Genomic DNA, 19,319 nt, shown 5'->3' with positions numbered 1-19,319 from the left:
CTGGAATCTGAGATGTTTCCTGGGCTAAAACTTTACCCATATATCACCATGTGTGAGTTGGGTTCTGTCCCCCCAGGCCCCGTCTCTCCTACCCAAGACAGGAGCACTTGTACACAATTCCTATACAAACTCTGCACTCCCTTTTCTAGAGATATGGAGGCCACAGAGAACCAGGAGTGGAACCTGGTGGCCAAGCAGCGGCCACAGAGACAATGTGAGCCTGGACCTTCCTGCTCTCAGGCTCCCATTCCAACTTCATTTGTCTGTTACCCCAGCGTGGGCATGAGCTGGTCTACCTACACCACCCATCATCACCTCTCATTTTTCCTACCCTGTCCCGACCCACAACAACGGCTTTGATATGTGGAGAAATCCCAACAATCTGCCCAACAGTGCCTCCCCTCAGAGGTGTCCTGTTACAGACTCATTTGTCCTGCTCAGAACCGGTATCTTCATTGCTCCTCTGATCCAAGAGCAGGGCTGGGGATGAAAAAGAGCCTGTATAGTTTCAGCAGCCTCCCGGCAAAGGGCGAGGGGCTCGGACGCCCTCAAATCCTGTCCTCCCTTCTCCCACAGGGGGGAATAAAAGCCTTCCAGACAATGTGAGGTAAAGGAAGGAAGCTAGAGACCGCAGAGTTTCCCGGGATGATAGCGGTTTTTGAGAGCTGGCCTTCCTGAGCAGCCACGGAAGCTGCTCGCATTGCAATCAGACTTGCGAGACTTTTGCCGGCTGGCGGGCTTTCTCAGGGAGCAACCGTGAGCCAGCCAGCGCTCACGGCGCACAGGGGTGCGATTCCTTAGCCTCGGGGCAAGTGTGCAAACTCTCAGCAGGCACAGAGTTCACGCTCACCAAATGTCTGTGGAGTTGAGGGGTCAAACTCCTTGCCCAGCAGGCGGGAACTCCCCGATGCACGGCGTGAGGTGGTGATCTCAGGAATCCTGCCCGCCTTGACTTTCTGGAAGGAATGTGGGAACCTGCCAACGCTACCTGGGAACGCTGCCAGGCAGTTTTACCTTCTTCTCGACTTCCGCGGCCGTCTGCTTGGTGGTCTCCAGGTTCTCCACTAAGGCCGTGTCCCCCAGGAAGTTCCCAGATGCTGAAGAGAGGCGAGAAAGCAGGTTGTCTTCTAGTGTTTTCAGGGTGATTTTGAACCCGTTCTGTTGCTTGGTGAGATCTGACTGCAAACATAGAGCAAGGGGGAGTCAGGTGCAGGAGCCCAGCACACCCTATGCCTGGCGTAGGTCTGAACAGATAAATGCTACGGGGTCTTCTTTTTTAACATTTTTACTTGTTTTTGAGGGAGCACAGGCAGGGGAGGGGCAGAGAGAGAGAGGGCAACAGAGGATCTGAAGCAGGCTCTGCACCAACAGCAGCGAGCACGATGCGGGGCTCGAACTCATGAACCGCGAAGTCATGACCCAAGCCGAAGTCAGACGCTCAACTGGCCGAGCCACCCAGGTGCCCCTGAGGTACCTTCTTAATGTGTCCATAACCTTGGCTGGCTAGCCCCAGCCCCTTCTCAGAGGAGAAAACACAGTGCTGGCACATAGCGTGTTCCCTCAGTGGAAACTATTTGTGTGACTAGTCAGAGGGTAGGGTCAAGTTCTCATTCTCTGGAAGGTCACCTCTGTTACCTCTCTACTGCCCCAAATGAATGGCTCTCCTGTAGATGCTCTTTACTTGGAAAAAAAAAAATCAACAGAAACTGACAAGTTTAGACAAGCTCATCGCTGGAGCCTTCTTTAAAGTCGGAGTGGGGCTCCGGGGTCCAAGCTGACCTCCCCTCCTCTTCCCTTCCTGATCATTAGATTCCATACCCTAAAGCACTAGGATGCTACTGGGGGTGGGGTGGGGTGGGGCGGGGAACGCGTGAGTTCAGGCAGCTGTCATTTCTTTGCGCTTGTACTGCATGGGATTATTGCTTTTCGAGCCCTGGAAAGAACAATCTTCCTTCCTTTTGGGGGCCCCAGCCCCCAAAACGCAGCTACTCCGTTCATCTTCTGTTTCTTTTCTTTTTAAGTTTATTTATTTATTTTGAGAGAGTGAGCGCAGGCAGAGAGAGAGAGAGAGAGAGAGAGAGAGAGAGAGAGAGAGAGAGAATGAGAGAGAGAAAGAATCCCAAGCAGGCTCTGTGCTGTTAGATCACCGCAGCAGTCACAGAGCATTTTCTTCCTCCCTTCCTTGGTGGATCCCCCACGAACCTTCAGCTGCTCCAGGTCCGGCCTCTCCATGCTGACCACGGCGGCCAACAGCTGGTCCTCCAGGCCATCCCTGGTCACCGTAAAGTTGATCAGGGTGGCCTGAGCCTGCAGCTCGGGCTGGTAGTGAGGATTGGCCAGCTTGGTGTGAAGGATGAGCCGGAAGCTGGGGTTGTATTCACATTCTTTGTCTCCGATTTTGATGAATCTGGAACACGAAGGGTCATGTGAAGGTGGGGTGCCTTCCTGTGAGATTTGGTTTGGGGACAGAACTCCAGATGGTTTTTGTTTGTTTGTTTTTTGTAAGATCATAGCAAACAATATAGCCACATTCGGATTCGTCTCAAGCAGGCCTAGCCTGAACGCTAGGATTCTTATTTGCCCTAATGTGGGTTGGGATGGGGGTGGAGGGTGGGAGACTTTCTCCCACGGCCACCATGTTGGATTTTGCATGTGTCACCACCACAGGGAGAGGCATCCAGGGAGTTGCCCAGGGAGGTGAGTACGTTATGAAACGTGCCCAGCAGATGGCAGTAAAGTGTTTGCAGGAAAGGGCACCCTAAGTTTGCAGAAAGGTGCCTTCTGGGCTAGCAGCGATGGGGCCCTTTTTCTTTCTTGGCTGATGGAGAGTAACTGCTAAGGTGGTTAATTTGGTAAGCGAGCACATACTAAGGACACGGGAAGGGTCTTTATGGCCTGGGCAGTGGGTGAGGCTCTGGAATGAAGCAACCCATCACAATAATCACTCTTCTTCCTCTCTCGTGTCCCTCCTTCTGCCAGACGCTTGCTGAGCCCCTGACCACTTACCAGCCCCCAAAGCCACCGGGACTCAACAGATGGACAGAGAACCGAGTTCTCAGAACCCAGAAGTCTGGCTTGGGTAAAAATGACTCATGCTTACGAGTCAGTCTGCGTTTTGACCGCTTTCCTTCTGAAGTTCTTCCAAAACAGTGCGCCGCTAACATGTAGGGGGAAGTCGAGGAGGACGTGACGGGACGGGAGCTAAGTGATTCCAGGAAACTGTCTCTACGAGTCAAGGGCAGCTGAGTGTTCCCCTTGGGTCCCGTCGGAGCCACCTGACGGGAGTTAAGGAGAACGTGTTCTGGGCAGAGCAGATCTGCTCACGGTTCTACCTGGGGCTACCATCCAGTTCCTCACACAGGATCAACAACATGGCTAAGTCGTACCGTCCTTTCTTGATGACTTCTCTCCCGAGCAGGGGACCCAGGACAGGGTCAACGGATTCTTCCAGGTTTTCGATTAGCACCACATCTCCAGCTTCCAGGGCACGCTCTATGGTTTGGAGATACCTGGGGAGAAAGTCGGGCAGTGTGAGCTGGTGGCAAAGTGCGGATCCACAGGAAACGTTAACAAGACGACCGTGGCCTCAGTGGCCAACGTGGAGGTGCGGCCACCTGGGATGACTTTGGCGGTCACGTGCTTCTCTGTTTAAAGTGATACTTGTGCGATCTCATAAAGTTTTAGAAAGAAGGAAACGTTGTCAAATACAAAAAAGAATACCGAAATGAATGTAACCCTTCCATTGGTCATTTACATCTTGGTGTTTAACATGTATGTTTGGAGATATTATATTCTCGAGTTTATTATTTGTATTTTGCTATATATTATTCATGTATAATTTAACTTACATTTGCACCTCTTTGTTTGTTATTGGATGTCACGCAGCACATTTATCATTTGGTTCCTGTACGTAAAATGTATCAGAAACATTTCCCCATCTCGTTAAATATATATATGAAAAATTTTATTATTATGTTAATGTTTTTCTTAACGTTTATTTGAGAGAGAGAGTGCGAGCAGGTGAGGGGCAGGGAGACAGGGAGACACAGAATCGGAAGCAGGCTCCAGGATCTCAGCTGTCAGCACAGAGCCCGGCGCGGGGCTTGAACTCATGAACTGTGAGATCATGACCTGAGCTGAAGTCGGACGCTTCACCAATGAGCCACCCAGGTGACCCTAAAAATTGTATTATTATGTAAAAAAGTGTTTATTTATTTTGAGAGAAAGAGCATGCATGAGCAGGGGAGAGACAGAGAGAGAAGGAGAGAGAGAATCCCAAGTAGGCTCTGTGTTGCCAGCACAGAGCCCGATGTGGGGCTTGATCCCATCAACAGTGAGATCTTGACCTGAACTGAAATCAAGAGTCAGACATCCAACTGGCTGAGCCATGCAGGCACCCCTTAAATATTCTTCTAAAATAATTTTCTATGACTGGGTGTCAGGCTGTACTTATATACCTTAATTTATTTAACAATTGCCAAAACTAGGTTGTTTCTAAATTTTTTTTTTTTTAACGTTTACTTATTTTTGAGACAGAGAGAGACATAGCATGAACAGGGGAGGGGCAGAGAGAGGGAGACACAGAATCGGAAACAGGCTCCAGGCTCCGAGCCATCAGCCCAGAGCCCGACGCGGGGCTCGAATTCACGGACCGCGAGATCGTGACCTGAGCTGAAGTTGGACGCCCAACCGACTGAGCCACCCAGGCGCCCCAAAACTAGGTTGTTTCAAAAGTGTCAGTGTTATGTAGAGTTTAATAAACATGTTAAAAGATTGATCTTCTCTAAATATATGGATAAGTTTGATGTAATTCCAATTCAAACAATAGATAACAATAAAACTATCGAGATTGATCATACATAAATCTTAAAAGTAACCTAAAAGAAAACAATAAGGATGATTAAAAACATAAAAGCTACCAAGAGAAAGAGGAGGTATTCATATTAGCTAATACTAAAATATTTTAGGGGCATCTGGGTGGCTAAGTCAGTTAAGCATCTGACTTCAGGTCATGATCTCATGGTTCATGAGTTCAAGCCCCACATCGGGTTTTCTGCTCTTAGCACAGAGCCTGCTTCAGATCCTCTGACCTCCTTTCTCACTGCCCCTCCTCCACTCATATTCTCCTTCCCTCCCTCCCTCTCTCTATCTCTCAAAAATAAATTTAAAAAAATAAAATATTTTATGTAACTTTAACAATATAGATATAGAGGAAGAAGCAAATTCTAAAATATTTTCTATAACTCGAACAAACTGGGTATATAGGAAGAATCTGAAAGGGTATCATATCCCCCAAAGTTAGAGTTTTCCCCTGAATGATGAATTATAGGGTATTTAATTTCTTTTATTTTGTAACATCACCCCCCCCCTTTTTACTGTGATGATACATGACTTTTGTAATGCGAGTTGCCACCATAAACGTTGCTAAATACAAAGCTGAGTAATTAAAGGCTGGTATAGTATTATATAAATGGAAAAGAATAAAGACTGTAATAAAATAATTTAATACAGAGTAAAATGTCATCTCTAATTAATCAAGGAAAGGATGGAGAATTTAATAAATGGTATTAGAACAGTGGCTGACCACCTGAAAGTGAAAATTAGGTCTGTATCTTATATAGCACCCTAAAATATATTCCAGGTGACTGGATTTCAATGTTAAAAGAAAACACCTACAAAAGCCCTAAAAAAATCTAGGTGAATATTTATATAATTTCTGGAGAGAAAAAGGCTTTTCTAATCATGATATATAGAATAAATGGATGACATATCTGGACACAAAGGAGGCCCTCAGGGGCACGTGGGTGGCTCAGCCGGCTAAGCGTCTGACTCCTGGTTTCGGCTCGGGTCACGATCTCACAGTTTGTGAGTTCGAGCCTCACATCGGGCTCTGCGCTGACAGTGTGGAGCCTGCTTGGGATTCTCGGTTCTCCCTCTCTCTCTGTGCCCCTCCCCTGCTCACTCTCTCTCTCTTGCTCTCAAGAAATAAATGAACTTGAAAAAAAAAGCCCTCATACAAAACCCCACAGCTGTCATGTGTCAAACCCCATAAATAAGACTAAAAGACAAATGACCCACCAGAGCAAATATCCACTCATGTGATGAAGGGAGACCATACCCAACAGTCTTCACACACATTGTAATATAATATTTACATTCAGATAATATACAACAGATCTAGAAAAGCACCCAACAGAAAAGTGGATGGACAGAAAACAGAGAATTAACTGCACACGTGTTTACCGAAGCCCTACTATGTGTCAGGCACTGTTTTTGGTACTTAGGGATATAGGACGAGCAAAGAGGAAAAATGCTTGTATCTAAAAGGCAGTCGTTGGCCAATTAGAAAGGGATTTTTCTGATGTTTGTTTCTGTTTTTATTTAGAGAGACAGCGTGTATACGGGAGGGGCAGAGAGAGAGGGAGAGACAGAGAATCCCAAGCAGGCACTGCACTGTCAGTACAGAGCCTGACTCGGGGCTCGAACTCACGGAACTGTGAGATCATGAGCCGAGCCAAAAGCAAGAGTCGGGCACTGAACCAGCTGAGCCGCCCAGGCGCCCCTAGAAAGGAGTATTTTGATCAAAGTGTGGGGAGAAGGCCAGGATGACATTAGTCGATCGATGGCACAGGTTAAAATATACCCGGGTGTACCTTGGGATTCATTTCTCCTCTTATCCTCTCTAGAAGAAAGGATCCATCTGGCAGTCAATATTTGCTTGAACTATTTTTGTAACATTGCGTGTTTGATTTAAACAACACCGGCTGATCTGGACCTCTGGGCAACCGCGTCTGGGACGTGTGACCAGACCACCACACCTCACCTTGGTGGCTGTGGGCTGGGTTTCTAACTGAGAAGCAAATGCTGCCTCCGTCAGTTTTTTTTTTTCTTAAATTTAATTATTTTAAAATTGTGCTTAAAATATATGTAACACAAAATCTCCCATCTCAGCCGCTTTTAAATTCTGATTAAGTTTTCAAGCAAAGCTCTGCCAAAGTAAAGTGTGTTTTTATGCACAGGAATCCTTTCATGTAACATCACTGCAACAATCCTATTTTGATTGAGTTCTAAGTTAGCGAGGGGAAAAAAGAAAGCAGTTATGGATGTTTCCATTTCCATTTCCCAGCTCGGCGCATCAAGTACGTTCACATTATCATGCTACCGTCACCACCTTCCGTCTCCAGAAGTTCTCCACCTTGCAAAACTGAAACTCTGTACCCTTTCACCAGCAACTCCCCACACCCCTCCCTTCAGCCCTTGGTAACACCATCCTGCTTTCTGCCTCTTGCGAATTTGATAACTCGAGGGACCTCCTACAAGTAGAACCATACGGTATCTAGAAAAGCACCCGACAGATCTACAACGTAGATGTTTTGGGTCCTTTTGTGTCTGGCTTTTTTTCACTCAGCATAATGTCCTCAAGGTTCGTGTCAGAACTGCCTTCCTTTTTAAAGCTAATATTTCACTGCATGGATACGACGCGTTTTGTTCATCCGTTCGTGTGTCGACGGATACTTGGGTTGTTTCTACATTTTTTTTAACGTTTATTTTTGAGAGACAGAGCGTGAGCGGGGGAGGAGCAGAGAGAGAGGGGGAGACACAGAATCCGAAGCAGGCTCCAGGCTCTGAGCTGTCAGCGCAGAGCCCGACGCGGGGCTCGAACTCACAGACCGTGAGATCATGACCTGAGCCAAAGTGGGATGCTCAGCCAACTGAGCCATCCAAGCGCCCCAAGGTCGCTTCTACATTTTGAATATTGTGCACTGTGCTATGAGCATGGGCGTACAAACGTCCACTGCTTTCAAAATGGTATATTCTTGCGGACATTGATTTGCTTCTGTGAACCTCAGTTTCCTCAGACGTGAAATGGTACCAGTCGTGCTAGTCTTATCAGTTGTGCGGATTAAGGAAAGCATTTGAGATAAGGTCCCTAACACCAGGACTGGCAATAAATGATCTCTGTCACTCCTCCTCTTCCCCATGGCACCCTCCTATCCCGCTCACGTATCCTAACGTCACGGACAAGAATCCAGAGCAGACACTACAAAGCTAAGTTCTAACCCAGTTAATGAAGCCATGGGGTGGGAGACTCCAAGGTCTGGGGTCGTGAAGTGTGGTGGGTGCTGATAGACATTCTCAGAGACACTCATGTCCCTTCGTGTAGTAATGGCCCCATCGGAATGTGTGAAGCTGTACGTGCCGGTGAAAGGGCTCTCGGGGGTTCACCGCTAACTTGGCTACTATGCTTCCAACTGCTATATCTGGTCATTCTTCGGGAGACATCGTGTTTGGGTTTGTTCTGGGGGGCGCTGGGCCGGAGGGAGAAACAACGGGTAGACAAGTGGGCTCCAGGATGGGCTAAGACAGACACTTTTTGGCTCAATGTGAGGGAGGCTTTATAAAACACAGAACTGCCTGATGGTGGAGCGTGATGGGGAGGTCATGTCCAAGGAGAGGTGTGAGAGTGAACACGATGGGGGGGGGTGGGAAGGTGGGGAGAAAGGGCCCCTGATGGGTCAGGAGGCAGGCACGCACGATTCCTAATGACAAACACAACTACCCAGGCATCTTCCATGGAGAGGGGTCCTACAATGGGAAGAGAAACACAGGAAGGCTCGCGGAGGGACCGGGAGGGTAGAGACAACCCGCTGGGGTTGTCTTACGATCCGCTCACTCCATCGCTCTTCTCTCTGCACAGGTGGCGAAAGTCAGAAGTGATGTGCTCAGCCACCTACCCCTTCTGACCGATCCGGGTGACCCGGAGGTTCTCGCCGTATTTGTTCTTGATCCATTTCATGCCTTGTTGCTGCGGGTCAACCACGAGCGGCCAGCGCTCACAGGTGACCACGATGGTGGCGTTCTCCACGGACATGCGGTCTGCGGGGAGGCCCTGGTTCTGCCAGGCTGCCACGTCGGCCTCGTCCGTCAGCATCCTCAGGGGATCCAGGGTGGGGGTGACCGGGATGGGCACCTGACGAGGGAGAAACGAGGCCCGCGCTCAGAACGGAGAGGCAAGCCTTCTCAGCCAGATCCAAATGCCCCTGAAAAGTGCTTTCCCGGCTGCGCGATTGTTTCTGGAAGCGGGTTTCCTGAACGTCCTGAGGGCCTTTTTTTCTCTCGGTGGGTGAACAGCAGCAGCCAGGCTCGGTGACCCTTTGTTCGTGAGCGCATTCGCCCAAATCAAATTTCTAGCAGATCGATGATTTGTACGTTAGCAACAGCCTCTTGTCGGCCCCCGCCCGTGTTAACAGGGTCACTTTCCTACTGCTCTCTCGTCCTCACGCGGGCCCCTGGCCTCGTGAGCTTTCCCCTGTCGCTGCCAGCCCACGCCACCCTTGCTGTCCCGTATGTCACCCCCTGCTGGTTGTGCTGCACACAACCGGAGGTGCCTACTTTTCTCCCTGCCCAGAACATTCCACTTCCAGGGTGGATTACAGGGCTCCTCCTTTCCTTTTTCTCTTGACCTCTCTCAGCTCAATTCTGCTGCTAGTCCTATCTTCCACTGGGGGCACGCGCGCATTTTTGTTAATTGGGGTAAAATTCACGTAACTTAAAGGAACCATTTCATTTATTTTTTTATTTTATTACAAAAATTTTTGGGGGGGGGTCGCCTGGGTGGCTCAGTCGGTTGAGCGTCCGACTTCGGCTCAGGTCATGATCTCGCGGGTCATGGGTTCGAGCCCCGCGTCGGGCTCTGTGCTGACAGCTCGGAGCCTGGAGCCCAATCTGGAATCTGTGACTCCCTCGCTCTCTGCCCCTCCCCTGCTCATGCTCTGCTCTGTCTCTCAAAAAATAAATAAACGTTAAAAAAAATTTTTTACAGGGGAGAGATGCTGTCCTCAGGTGGCCCAGAGGGCAGTGGATGGCAAGGCAGGGCACTGTATGGGAACACGGCTGCAGAGGTCTCCCTCCCAGACCCCAAGATCACTAGGGGACGCTCAGGTGCTAGTGGTGGAAGCCTGCCAGAAAGAGCTAGAAGACTTTATTGCCAGGAGAGCTCCCTGGCTGTAGAGCTGTAGGAGAAATCCAGGCCGTACGCACCTTTAGCTGGCTTAGGTAGGGTCGCCAGGTGCCGTCCATGAGGCTCTGCCGATATCCCTTCGTGAAGAAGCCGAGGTACGAAACGAAAGCCGTGGTCAGAAGCACGTCTCCGCAGAGTTTGCTCTCCTGCTGTCTGAAGTTCTGCACGGCCTCTGCCCACCTCACGTTTTCCGAGGCCAGTCCCCTCACCTGTGGTTTCAGAGAGCAGAGAGGACAGACGACGCATCATCCCACGGGCTGCATACAGACCCCGGGATTGAGTCACACGGGACGCACGGTGCTCGTCTGGTGGCAGCAGTCTCGGGACATCGTTCAGGTGGCCCTGTGGATCCGTGGGGAGTCGCACATTTTTGGGGAACAAGACCCTGTTCTGTTCTGTGCTATGTGTTATTGGGTGTGAACGTGGGCTTGGAGAAAATTAAATATGACCGTGTCGGTTAATCACTTAGCACGGTGCCTGGGATGCAAACATACTAGAAGCTCATACACCTCCCCCTCTCCTCTCCAAATGCTGGGGAGAGGAAAAGAAATAAAATCAATCCCATGAGCTATAAATAATTCACAGTGGGCGGGGAGACAGACATGGTAATGAAGGCCCAGAGTCAGAAGTACTGAAACATGGCCGTGCGTGAGGCACCAAGATGGCGGTACACGTCCTGACTCTGCCCGCCCCGCTTTGGTATGGCGCTCCTCTCCAAGGGGGAGCCCCTCTCTGGGGAGGAGGGGCCTCCTTTCTACAGTAGGCATCTGGTAGAGCTGAGTCTGTGTTGTGACTGACCCTTTTTCGACCCTTTTTCCTTTTTCCTTCCTTGAGAGACGGCATCAGAGAACATCACAGCTGGAAGAAACCTTAAGGATGTGCCAGCCCAACCATTCCCATGCCCAGTTTTTAGGTGACACGGATAAAGACCAGAAAGTGGAAGGATCTCTCCAGAACCTCTAGGTCGGTAGAGACAGGGTTGGCTTCAGAGCCTGTACAGCCTGCCTGCCTCCCAAGAGGATCAATTCAGAAAACTCCCGGGCCAGGCAGAGAAGGCCGTGCTAAGTTCTGGAAGCCAAACAGAGAGCGGAATGGGAGGCCAGCTGGGAGGTCTGGACTACCTCTTGCAGAAGAGCTGTCTCTACACTGAGTTGTTCAGTTAAAACCATCGTCCCAAAGCTACTCAACAGCAGGTGAAACAGACAACTGCACAGACGCACGCCTTTCTTCCCGGAAGCCATGGCTCATTTCAGTCATGGTTGTGACTCACTTCTCCCTAAATGAGAAAACCTGGCTCTGTTTTATAAACAAACGGTGGCTGGAATAAACATAAAAAAGGTATCAGTTCTACCTTTGGAGAGAAAGGTGCTGTGAAGGCTCTCCATTGAAGAGAAATCTTACCCCGTGGACGGTGCCTTCCAGGATCTTAGCTGGTTTATGGGGAAACATATAAGCCGCAGGGGATTAAAAAAGGCAATGAATACTGACACTCTTTTCATCAAGAGTTGGTGTCTACAGGGGCGCCTGGGTGGCTCAGTCAGTTGAGCGTCCGACTCCGGCTCAGGTCATGATCTCGCGGTTCGCAGGTTCAGGCCCTGCGTCGGGCTCTGTGCTAACAGCTCAGAGCCTGGAGCCGGCTTTGGATTCTGTCTCCCTGGCTCTCTGCCCCTCCCCCACTTTCTCTCTCCCTCTCTCTCTCTGTCGAAAATAAACATTAAAAAAAAAAAAGAATTTTATTTTCAGAAGGAAGATCTTTTTTTTTTTTTTTCTAGATGTTATAAATTATATATCCCATTTCAGGGGCGCCTGGGTGGCTCAGTCAGTTGAGCGTCCGACTCCGGCTCAGGTCATGATCTCACGGTTCGTGGGTTCGAGCCCCGCATCGGGTTCTGTGCTGATGGCTCAGAGCCTGGAGCCTGCTTCAGATTCTGTGTCCCCCTCTCTCTCTGCCCCTCCCCTGCTCGCACTCTGTTTCTGTCTCTCAAAAGTGAATAAAGATAAAAAAAAAATGAGTTGGTGTCTATGTGCCCCCTCCCTGAACCCGTGACCAACAGAATGCAGCGGAAGTGATGTTGTGTTGGGTTTTGGTCCCAGGCCTTAAGAGACCGGGACCTTCTGCTTTCTGTCTCTGGGAGCCCTGGGTCTCCATGTAAGAGGTCTAAGTACCCTGATGGAGAGACCTTCCAGGGGCTCCTGCCGAGGTGCATGTGGCGAACCAGCCAGCCACTGGCTGAAGAGTGCTGAGCGGCCCCAGGAGGCGCCACACAGGGCAGAGGACCCGCTGGTTGAAACCTACCCAGATTCCCAGCCCGCGAACCCGTGAGAGGCAATGAAATGGTTGTTGTGCTAAACCGCTAAGTTTTGGGGGGGGGCAGTCTGTTAGACACCCACGAGACAGGCACCCTGCTGTGACCCTCGGATTTAGTTTCGCAGGGAGGCTGGAGCCCGCGTGCGGGTGTGTGACTGCGCACACGTGCGTATAGGCAAGGTCACGCTCAGAAGTGCTCAGGGTTGAGAGGTCTCCTTCTCTCCTGCTTCTCTCTCAGCTCCTCATCCTGGTCACACCCTCATCATCAGATGTTACACGGGTAAGAGCTTCGGAGCTCGCCTGTCACACAGCTACCTTCGTCCTGGACCCCTTCCTCCGGCTGATGAGCGTATAGGCACATCAGCATGTCACGTGTCACCGGCTGTCTGTAGGTCAAGGGCTCCCATCCTCCCTACTGATCCGTCTCTGTAGGAAAACTTTTTTTTTTAATTAAAAAAAATTATTTTAGAGAGAGAGAGAGAGAAAGCATGTGGGGAAAAGATGCATAGGGAGAGAGAGAGAGAGAGAGAGAGAGAGACAGAGAATCTCAAGCTGTGACGAGTCCCGACAGGGGACTTGAGCCCATGAACCATGAGATCATGGCCTGAGCTGAAGTCAAGAGTTGGACGTTCAACCTACTGAGCCACCTGGGTGCCCCGGAAAACTCTTTTGAGCACACCAGGGTGTGCATTCACACTTCTCAGGATCTGGTCCCCGCATCCCAGCACATTTAAATATTCCCCCCCGCCCCCCAAGTCAGAGCATCGCTAAGCTGTGCTCTATTTTGCACCTCTGTGGCGCCTGACAAGCTCGGATCATATGATCAAGGCTCAGGCTGCCGGGGCTCACACTCACCAGGCGATTTGCAAGGGAGATGACGCCTGCGGTCGCTTCGGCTTCTTGCTGACATCTGAGCTTGTCTGCCGTGGCTTTCTCAAACTTGGCTGTGAGTTTGGCCAGGTTTTCATTCAGGTGCTGTTGACGAAGGAGCATGAGGTCGATCAGTAGTTCCAGCCCGAGTCACCTCTAGTGCTGCTGAGACAGATGCATGTGTCAGTGATTTTTAAGGAAGGCCCCCGGGGGGAAGGTATAAGGGACCGAGGAAGGCTGGGCGGAGAAGGAAAGGAAGGGAAATCAGGGGTGATCTTGGGGGAGAGTCCGGGGGGATGTCCAGATCAGTCCTGACCCAAGTGAGAGGCTGAGTTTCCCACCTCAGTGCAGAGCCAAGGGGGGGGGGTGGTGACAGACATAGAAGGGGGTGCATAAATTCTGTCTCTCCTTGTAGTGGGGGAAAATGGGTTGCAGGAGCCTATCAATGAAGGCGAGGGCCGCTGTTCAAAGCAAAAGTGCACCAAAGGCTGGGGTGGCCTGAAAATGTTCAGGGGGATCCCGGGGGTCCTGGGGGGAAGCACACTGTGTCTGGGGCCGCAGGTCTGTGGTTTGGGATTGGGCTGTCTGCAATCTAAGCCCTCCCCTTGCTTTAAGGTCTTAGGAGTACAGCTCACTTTTGCTTAACCTCATCGATTCTCTCCAATGATCCTGAAGTCGAGGAACGTTTTGTAAAAAGACATGGTTTTAAGGTTTTCTAAATTGATCAAGAATTTAGAATCGACGTGCATAGCTTCTGTTACCCCCGGAATACACATTTGCGTTCACAAAGACACAGGGACACGGGGCACAGCCTCGAAGTATGTCTCAGGTCACCACGATAATGGAGTCGGGCTGCCTTTTTGGCCATTACCAAGTCACAAGAGAAACCACTCACGGGCCAAGTTTATACAGCCAAGCAGTTTGAAAAGCACGTGGTGAGCTGTCCGATTAGTGATGGCAGACTGGCCACACTCACTTACTTCCTCCTCTCCCCGATGCCTGCTCTAAAATAATTATGCAACAATTGAAGATGTCAAATCCTTAACACTAAGCAATTGTTGAGGGTCATTGGAGGGGGAGGGATTCCAATAGATTTATGGCAGACTGGACTCGTAGAGGAGTGGAAAGTTCCAGAGCAGGGCACAGGAGGCTGCAGTACAGAGTGGGCCTCAGTTCGCCAAAGGGGATAGGCACTGGGGATTTGGAAACGTCAGGTGTGATGGGGTGGGATGCTGAAAGCAAAAGGGTTTATTGGAAGCTTACTGATCCTCTACCCCCATCTCCACTCCCATGCTCAGTGTCCAATGCCACCAGGCATCCGTGTCACCAGCAGGGCATTCAACAGTGGCAGAGAGAAGACGCCACATTGTGGCATATGGGAAGTAGCCAACAGAACTCAACTGATCCCCAAAACGAGTTCTTCCGGGGAGCCGGCTCTGCCCTTGCCTACAGAGCTCTCACCAGATTTTGAGTTCTTATAAAACACAAAAGACAAAAAGGCATTTGATGAAGCCTGGATTCAGGTAAACAAGAGGGCAATAAAAGCAACAACCTGAGACAAGAGGTAACCGTCAGCCACAGAGAGCACAAGAAAGCCTAAAATCCTTCACGATGAGTTTCTTAGGAAGATTCGAGATGTCTCATCCATAAAACAAGAAGAGGATGCTAGTAAAAGGAACAGGGAACACTAAAGCGATTGTGGAAATTACTATTATTGTTGATGTAAAAAAAATAATAAATTCAAGGGAAGGGGCCCCGTGGGCTCAGCTGGTTGAGTGTGCAACTTAGGCTCAAGTCATGATCTTATAGTGTGTGGGTTCGAGCCCTGCATAGGGCTCTGCGCTGACAGCTCAGAACCTGGAGCCTGCTTCGGATTCTGCATCTCCCTATCTCTCTCTGCCCCTTTCCTGCTCACACTCTGCATCGGAAAAATAAACAAACATTAAAAAAATTTTTTTTTTAATTCAGGGGAAGAGTTAAAAGATGAATTTGAAGAAATTTAGAAAGAATAAGAAAACAAAGTGACTCTGAGAAAAAACATAGGACTCATCAGAAGGTCCAACTGCCAACAAATATGCATTCCAGAAAATACGATCAAAAAGGAAACAGAAGGGAGATTACTAAAGAAAAAAGACAAAGTAATTTTCTGGAGTGAAGGAAAATAAATCTCCCTGAGCCAAACACAATGAATTGAAAAAGAACGGCAGCTAAGCACATCCATGCAGAGTTTCAGACACCAAGAATAAAGAGAAAGATGGAAACACTTCTAGAAAGGTGGAAACACAGTGCACTGGCAAAGGAATGGGACCCTGACTGTTCACCAGACTTCTCACCAAAGAAAGGGATAAAGCATTCAGGGTTGTAAAGAGGAGAAAATTAGCATCAGAATTCAATACTCTGCAAAATTGTCACATCAGTTTCAACATTTTTTTAAATGTCTATTTACTCTTGAGAGAGAGAGAGAGACAGAGAGAGAGACAGAGAGAGAAGAGACAGGATGTGAGTGGGGGAGGAAGGAGTGAGAGAGGACACAGAATCTGAAGCAGGCTCCAGGCTCTGAGCTGTCAGCACAGAGCTCGATGTGGGGCTTGAACTCACGAGCCACGAGATTATGACCTGAGCCCAAGTGGGATGCTTAACCGATTGAGCCCCTCAAGCACCCCAATTGGGTCAGTTTAAAAGTCAATTAAAGGCATTTCCAGACTGAGACCCTTCATAAAATTTACCTCTTAGTTAACGTGTCTGAGAAAGTTACTTAAGAAGGAGCTACAGCAAACAAGAAATCAAGGAAGGAGAAGGCAGAGGTTCTAGAAGTCCTTGGAACCAACCCAAGAAAGCAGTGAATGTGTTTAATCTCCAACACTGATTGGGGTTTGGAGATGGGGACAAGAGAGAAAGGTCTTGGGAGTAAAAATGGACTTGACAGAATATTGGATTGCATGGGGATTTTAATTGAGGCTAGGGGTGCCTGGGTGGCTCAGTCGGTTGTTTCTGTCTCTTGATTTTGGTTCACGTCATAATGTTGCAGTCGTGAGATCAAGCCTTCTGTCGGGTTCTGTGCAAAGTGCAGATCCTGCTTGAGATTCTTTCTTCCACCTCCCCCCCCGCACCCCTCCCTTGCTTGCGTTCTCTCTCTCAAAATAAAAAGTAAACTTTAATAAAAGAGTAATTGAGGCTATACAAAAGGAATTAATGGCAGAGAAAAAAAAAATAAAGGCCAGTAGAAACTCCAGGGGGAGGGGAAAAGATCGTATTAAAAAGGAAACGTATTAAAAATAGAAATTGTTTTAAATAAGAAGCATAATCAGACCTATAAATACCGAGAACAAAGTGGTGGTTGCTAGAGGGGAGGAGGTAGGGGGATGGGCAAAATGGGTGAAGGGGAGCGGGAGATACAGGCTCCCAGTTATGGAATGGGTAAGTCACGAGAATAGAAGGCACAGCATGGAGAATACAGTTGATGATACTGTAATAGCTTTGTATGGTGACAAGTCATAGCGACGCTTGTGCTGAGCATAGCAGAACATACAAACTTGTCTAATCACTATGCTGTCCACTCGAAAGTGAATGTAACACTGTGGGTCAACTATCCTCAAAAAAGTTGTTTTCTTTTTTCTTTTTTTTAAAGTGTCTATTTACTTTGAGAGAGAGACAGAGTGCATGAGTGGAGCAGGGACAGAGAGAGAGAGAGTCAGAGACACAGAATCCGAAGCAGCTCCAGGCTCTGAGCTGTTAGCACAGAGCCCCACACGGGGCTCGAACCCATGGACAGTGAGATCATGACCTGAGCTGAAGTCGGAGGCTTAACCAACTGAGCCACCCAGGTGCCCCAAACAGAATTGTTTCATTAATCTTTTTGGATCATTCAATGCTTATGTATAGAAATGGCGATTTTTGTGTGTTCATGGTATATCCTTCACGGTTTCAGAATTTGTTCATTAGCTCACATAGCATTTTGTGGTTGTTACCAAGAAATAACAAATGAAAATTTCTACTGAAAAAAGGACATGTAATTCTAATGTATCAGTTAGATCTGCTATGAACAATATAGGTAGGTTCATAGAATATAATTGGAATTGACTGATTTTTCAACTTTTCCGATCAGGGAACAGAGCATGGGACCCTTCATTTTTGGTTGCAGAACAGAATAAAGTCTTGGTGACTCAAAAGCAAAAGTAACAATCAGTAATGATAACAGAAGCTGGGAGGGAGGAGGTCGGGGGAAGAGCTGACGGAAAGGGTAATCATCTTTTCTTGAAAACTGAGGGTTCCTACGAAGCTGCCTCTGTGCGAGAGGGCAAGAAACAAAGGTCATGTCAACCGAAAGAAATTGTCGTGATGGTATCATTGGGGAGACGTGGGGATGAACGCCTTAGGGCCTCATCTAGCAGAAAGTCAACTGCCTGCATAAAGTCCATCAAGTAACAGGATGTCTCAACCGACGAATGGATAAAGATGTGGTTCATATATACCACGGAATACTACTTGGCAATGAGAAAGAAGGAAATATGGCCTTTTGTAGCAACGTGGATGGAACTGGAGAGTGTGATGCTACGTGAAGTAAGTCAGGCAGAGAAAGACAGATACCATATGTTTTCACGCATATGTGGATCCTGAGAAACTTAACAGAAGACCATGGGGAAGGGGAAGGGGGGAAAAATTACAGACAGGAAAGGAGGAAGAGACTCTTAAATACAGAGAACAAACTGAGGGTTGATGGGGGGGTAGGGGGAGACGGGAAAGCGGGTGATGGGCATTGAGGAGGGCACCTGTTGGGATGAGCACTGGGTGTTGTATGAAGACCAATGAGACAAGAAATTTCATAAAAAAAAAAAAAAAAAAGAAAGAAACAGGACGTCAGCCCAGCACACAGGTGGAAGTCAGAAGTTCAGATGACAGAGGTCAGGAACATGATGTAAGCTGGTCAGATGAGTCTAGCACTGGGCGGGGGGGGGGGGAGGGGGGGTTGGGGAAGGCACTGGCAGGGACTATGACCAAACTGGACTGGATGGCAAGGTGCTACTCAACTCCAGGGCCAGCTCATGATATTTTAGAATCTTCTAATTACTTTAAGACTGGCCAGAAATCAGATTTTTACAATGATCTCCTGAAGATAGATTGATTATTTATTTATTTATCTATCTATCTATTTATTTATTTATTTATTTATTTATTTATTTATTTATTTATTTATTTCTTAACGTTGATTTATTTTTGAGAGAGACAGAGACAGAGTGTGAGCTGGGGAGTGCCAGAGAGAGAGAGAGGGAGACACAGAATCCGAAGCAGGCTCCAGGCTCCCGGCTGTCAGCACAGAGCCCGACACGGGACTCAAACTCATGAACTGCGAGGTCATGAGCTGAGCCGAAGTAGATGCCTAACTGACTGAGCCACCCAGGTGCCCCTTATTACTATTATTTTTATGAACTGTAACATTAGTATATGCTCATTATAGAAAGAAAGAAAATGCCAGTAAGCAAAACTTATTCAAAATATATCTCCCCAAGGGAGCCTGGGTGATTCAGTCGGTTAAGCACCTGACTTCGGTTCAGGTCACGATCTCGTGGTTTGTGAGTTCGAGCCCCGCGTTGGGATCTGCTCTGACAGCTTAGAGTCTGGAGCCTGCTTTGGATCTTTGGATCCTGTGTCTCCCTCCCTCCCTGGCACTCCTCTGCTCACGCTCTCTTCCTCAAAAACAAATAAACATAAAAAAAAAACTTAAAAAAATATACCCCCCAGGTATAACTACAACTATTTGTGTTTTTATGTATTTTATAATCTGTTTGGAAAATTTTTTTTAAAACTGTATCTTGGATATAACATTCTTTACTTGGAATTATCCTAAAATCCTAAAAATAAGGCTTAGGGACTGGAGAAGTCTGCCCATGGCCACCGTGGCACGTAGGAAGAATTTCCTTGCCCGGGGTGGCCCTTCACATTAGGGGTGGATGTCAGCCCCTCACCTCTGTCATTAGTGGCGGAGTTTTCAAACTCTTGGGACGCTGACAGGAGTGTGCATAAGCAAAGGATGGGGAGAAGGTTGTTAAAAGCAAAAATACATTTTTTTTTCCCCCAAAAAACACTTTGGCAGAAGAGCGGTGCCTTCCTAAGGTAGCCAAG

At 48.4% G+C, this 19,319-nt stretch overlaps 1 protein-coding gene across 5 annotated transcripts in view; it reads right to left on the bottom strand.

The window, feature by feature from the left end:
• Positions 1-19,319, bottom strand: part of DNAH9 (dynein axonemal heavy chain 9) — a 334,028-nt gene that overhangs the window by 75,897 nt on the left and 238,812 nt on the right. For 3 of the 5 annotated variants that reach the window (XM_023244531.2, XM_045045039.1, XM_045045040.1), the window contains 6 exons: positions 13,185-13,304; positions 10,042-10,230; positions 8,736-8,971; positions 3,387-3,509; positions 2,203-2,407; positions 1,015-1,179 (listed from right to left, as the gene is read on the bottom strand). In XM_023244531.2, coding sequence (XP_023100299.2) covers positions 1,015-1,179; positions 2,203-2,407; positions 3,387-3,509; positions 8,736-8,971; positions 10,042-10,230; positions 13,185-13,304 — 1,038 coding nt within the window. Of the gene's footprint in view, positions 1-1,014; positions 1,180-2,202; positions 2,408-3,386; positions 3,510-8,735; positions 8,972-10,041; positions 10,231-13,184; positions 13,305-19,319 lie in introns of those variants that run through there. The other 2 variants (XR_006589822.1, XM_045045041.1) reach the window with 2 other exon arrangements.

Source organism: Felis catus, chromosome E1 (genome assembly GCF_018350175.1).
Source record: "Felis catus isolate Fca126 chromosome E1, F.catus_Fca126_mat1.0, whole genome shotgun sequence".
NCBI lineage: Eukaryota > Metazoa > Chordata > Mammalia > Carnivora > Felidae > Felis > Felis catus.
The sequence above is the reverse complement of the archived record's forward strand: the minus strand, read 5'-3'. Positions and strand labels throughout refer to the sequence as shown.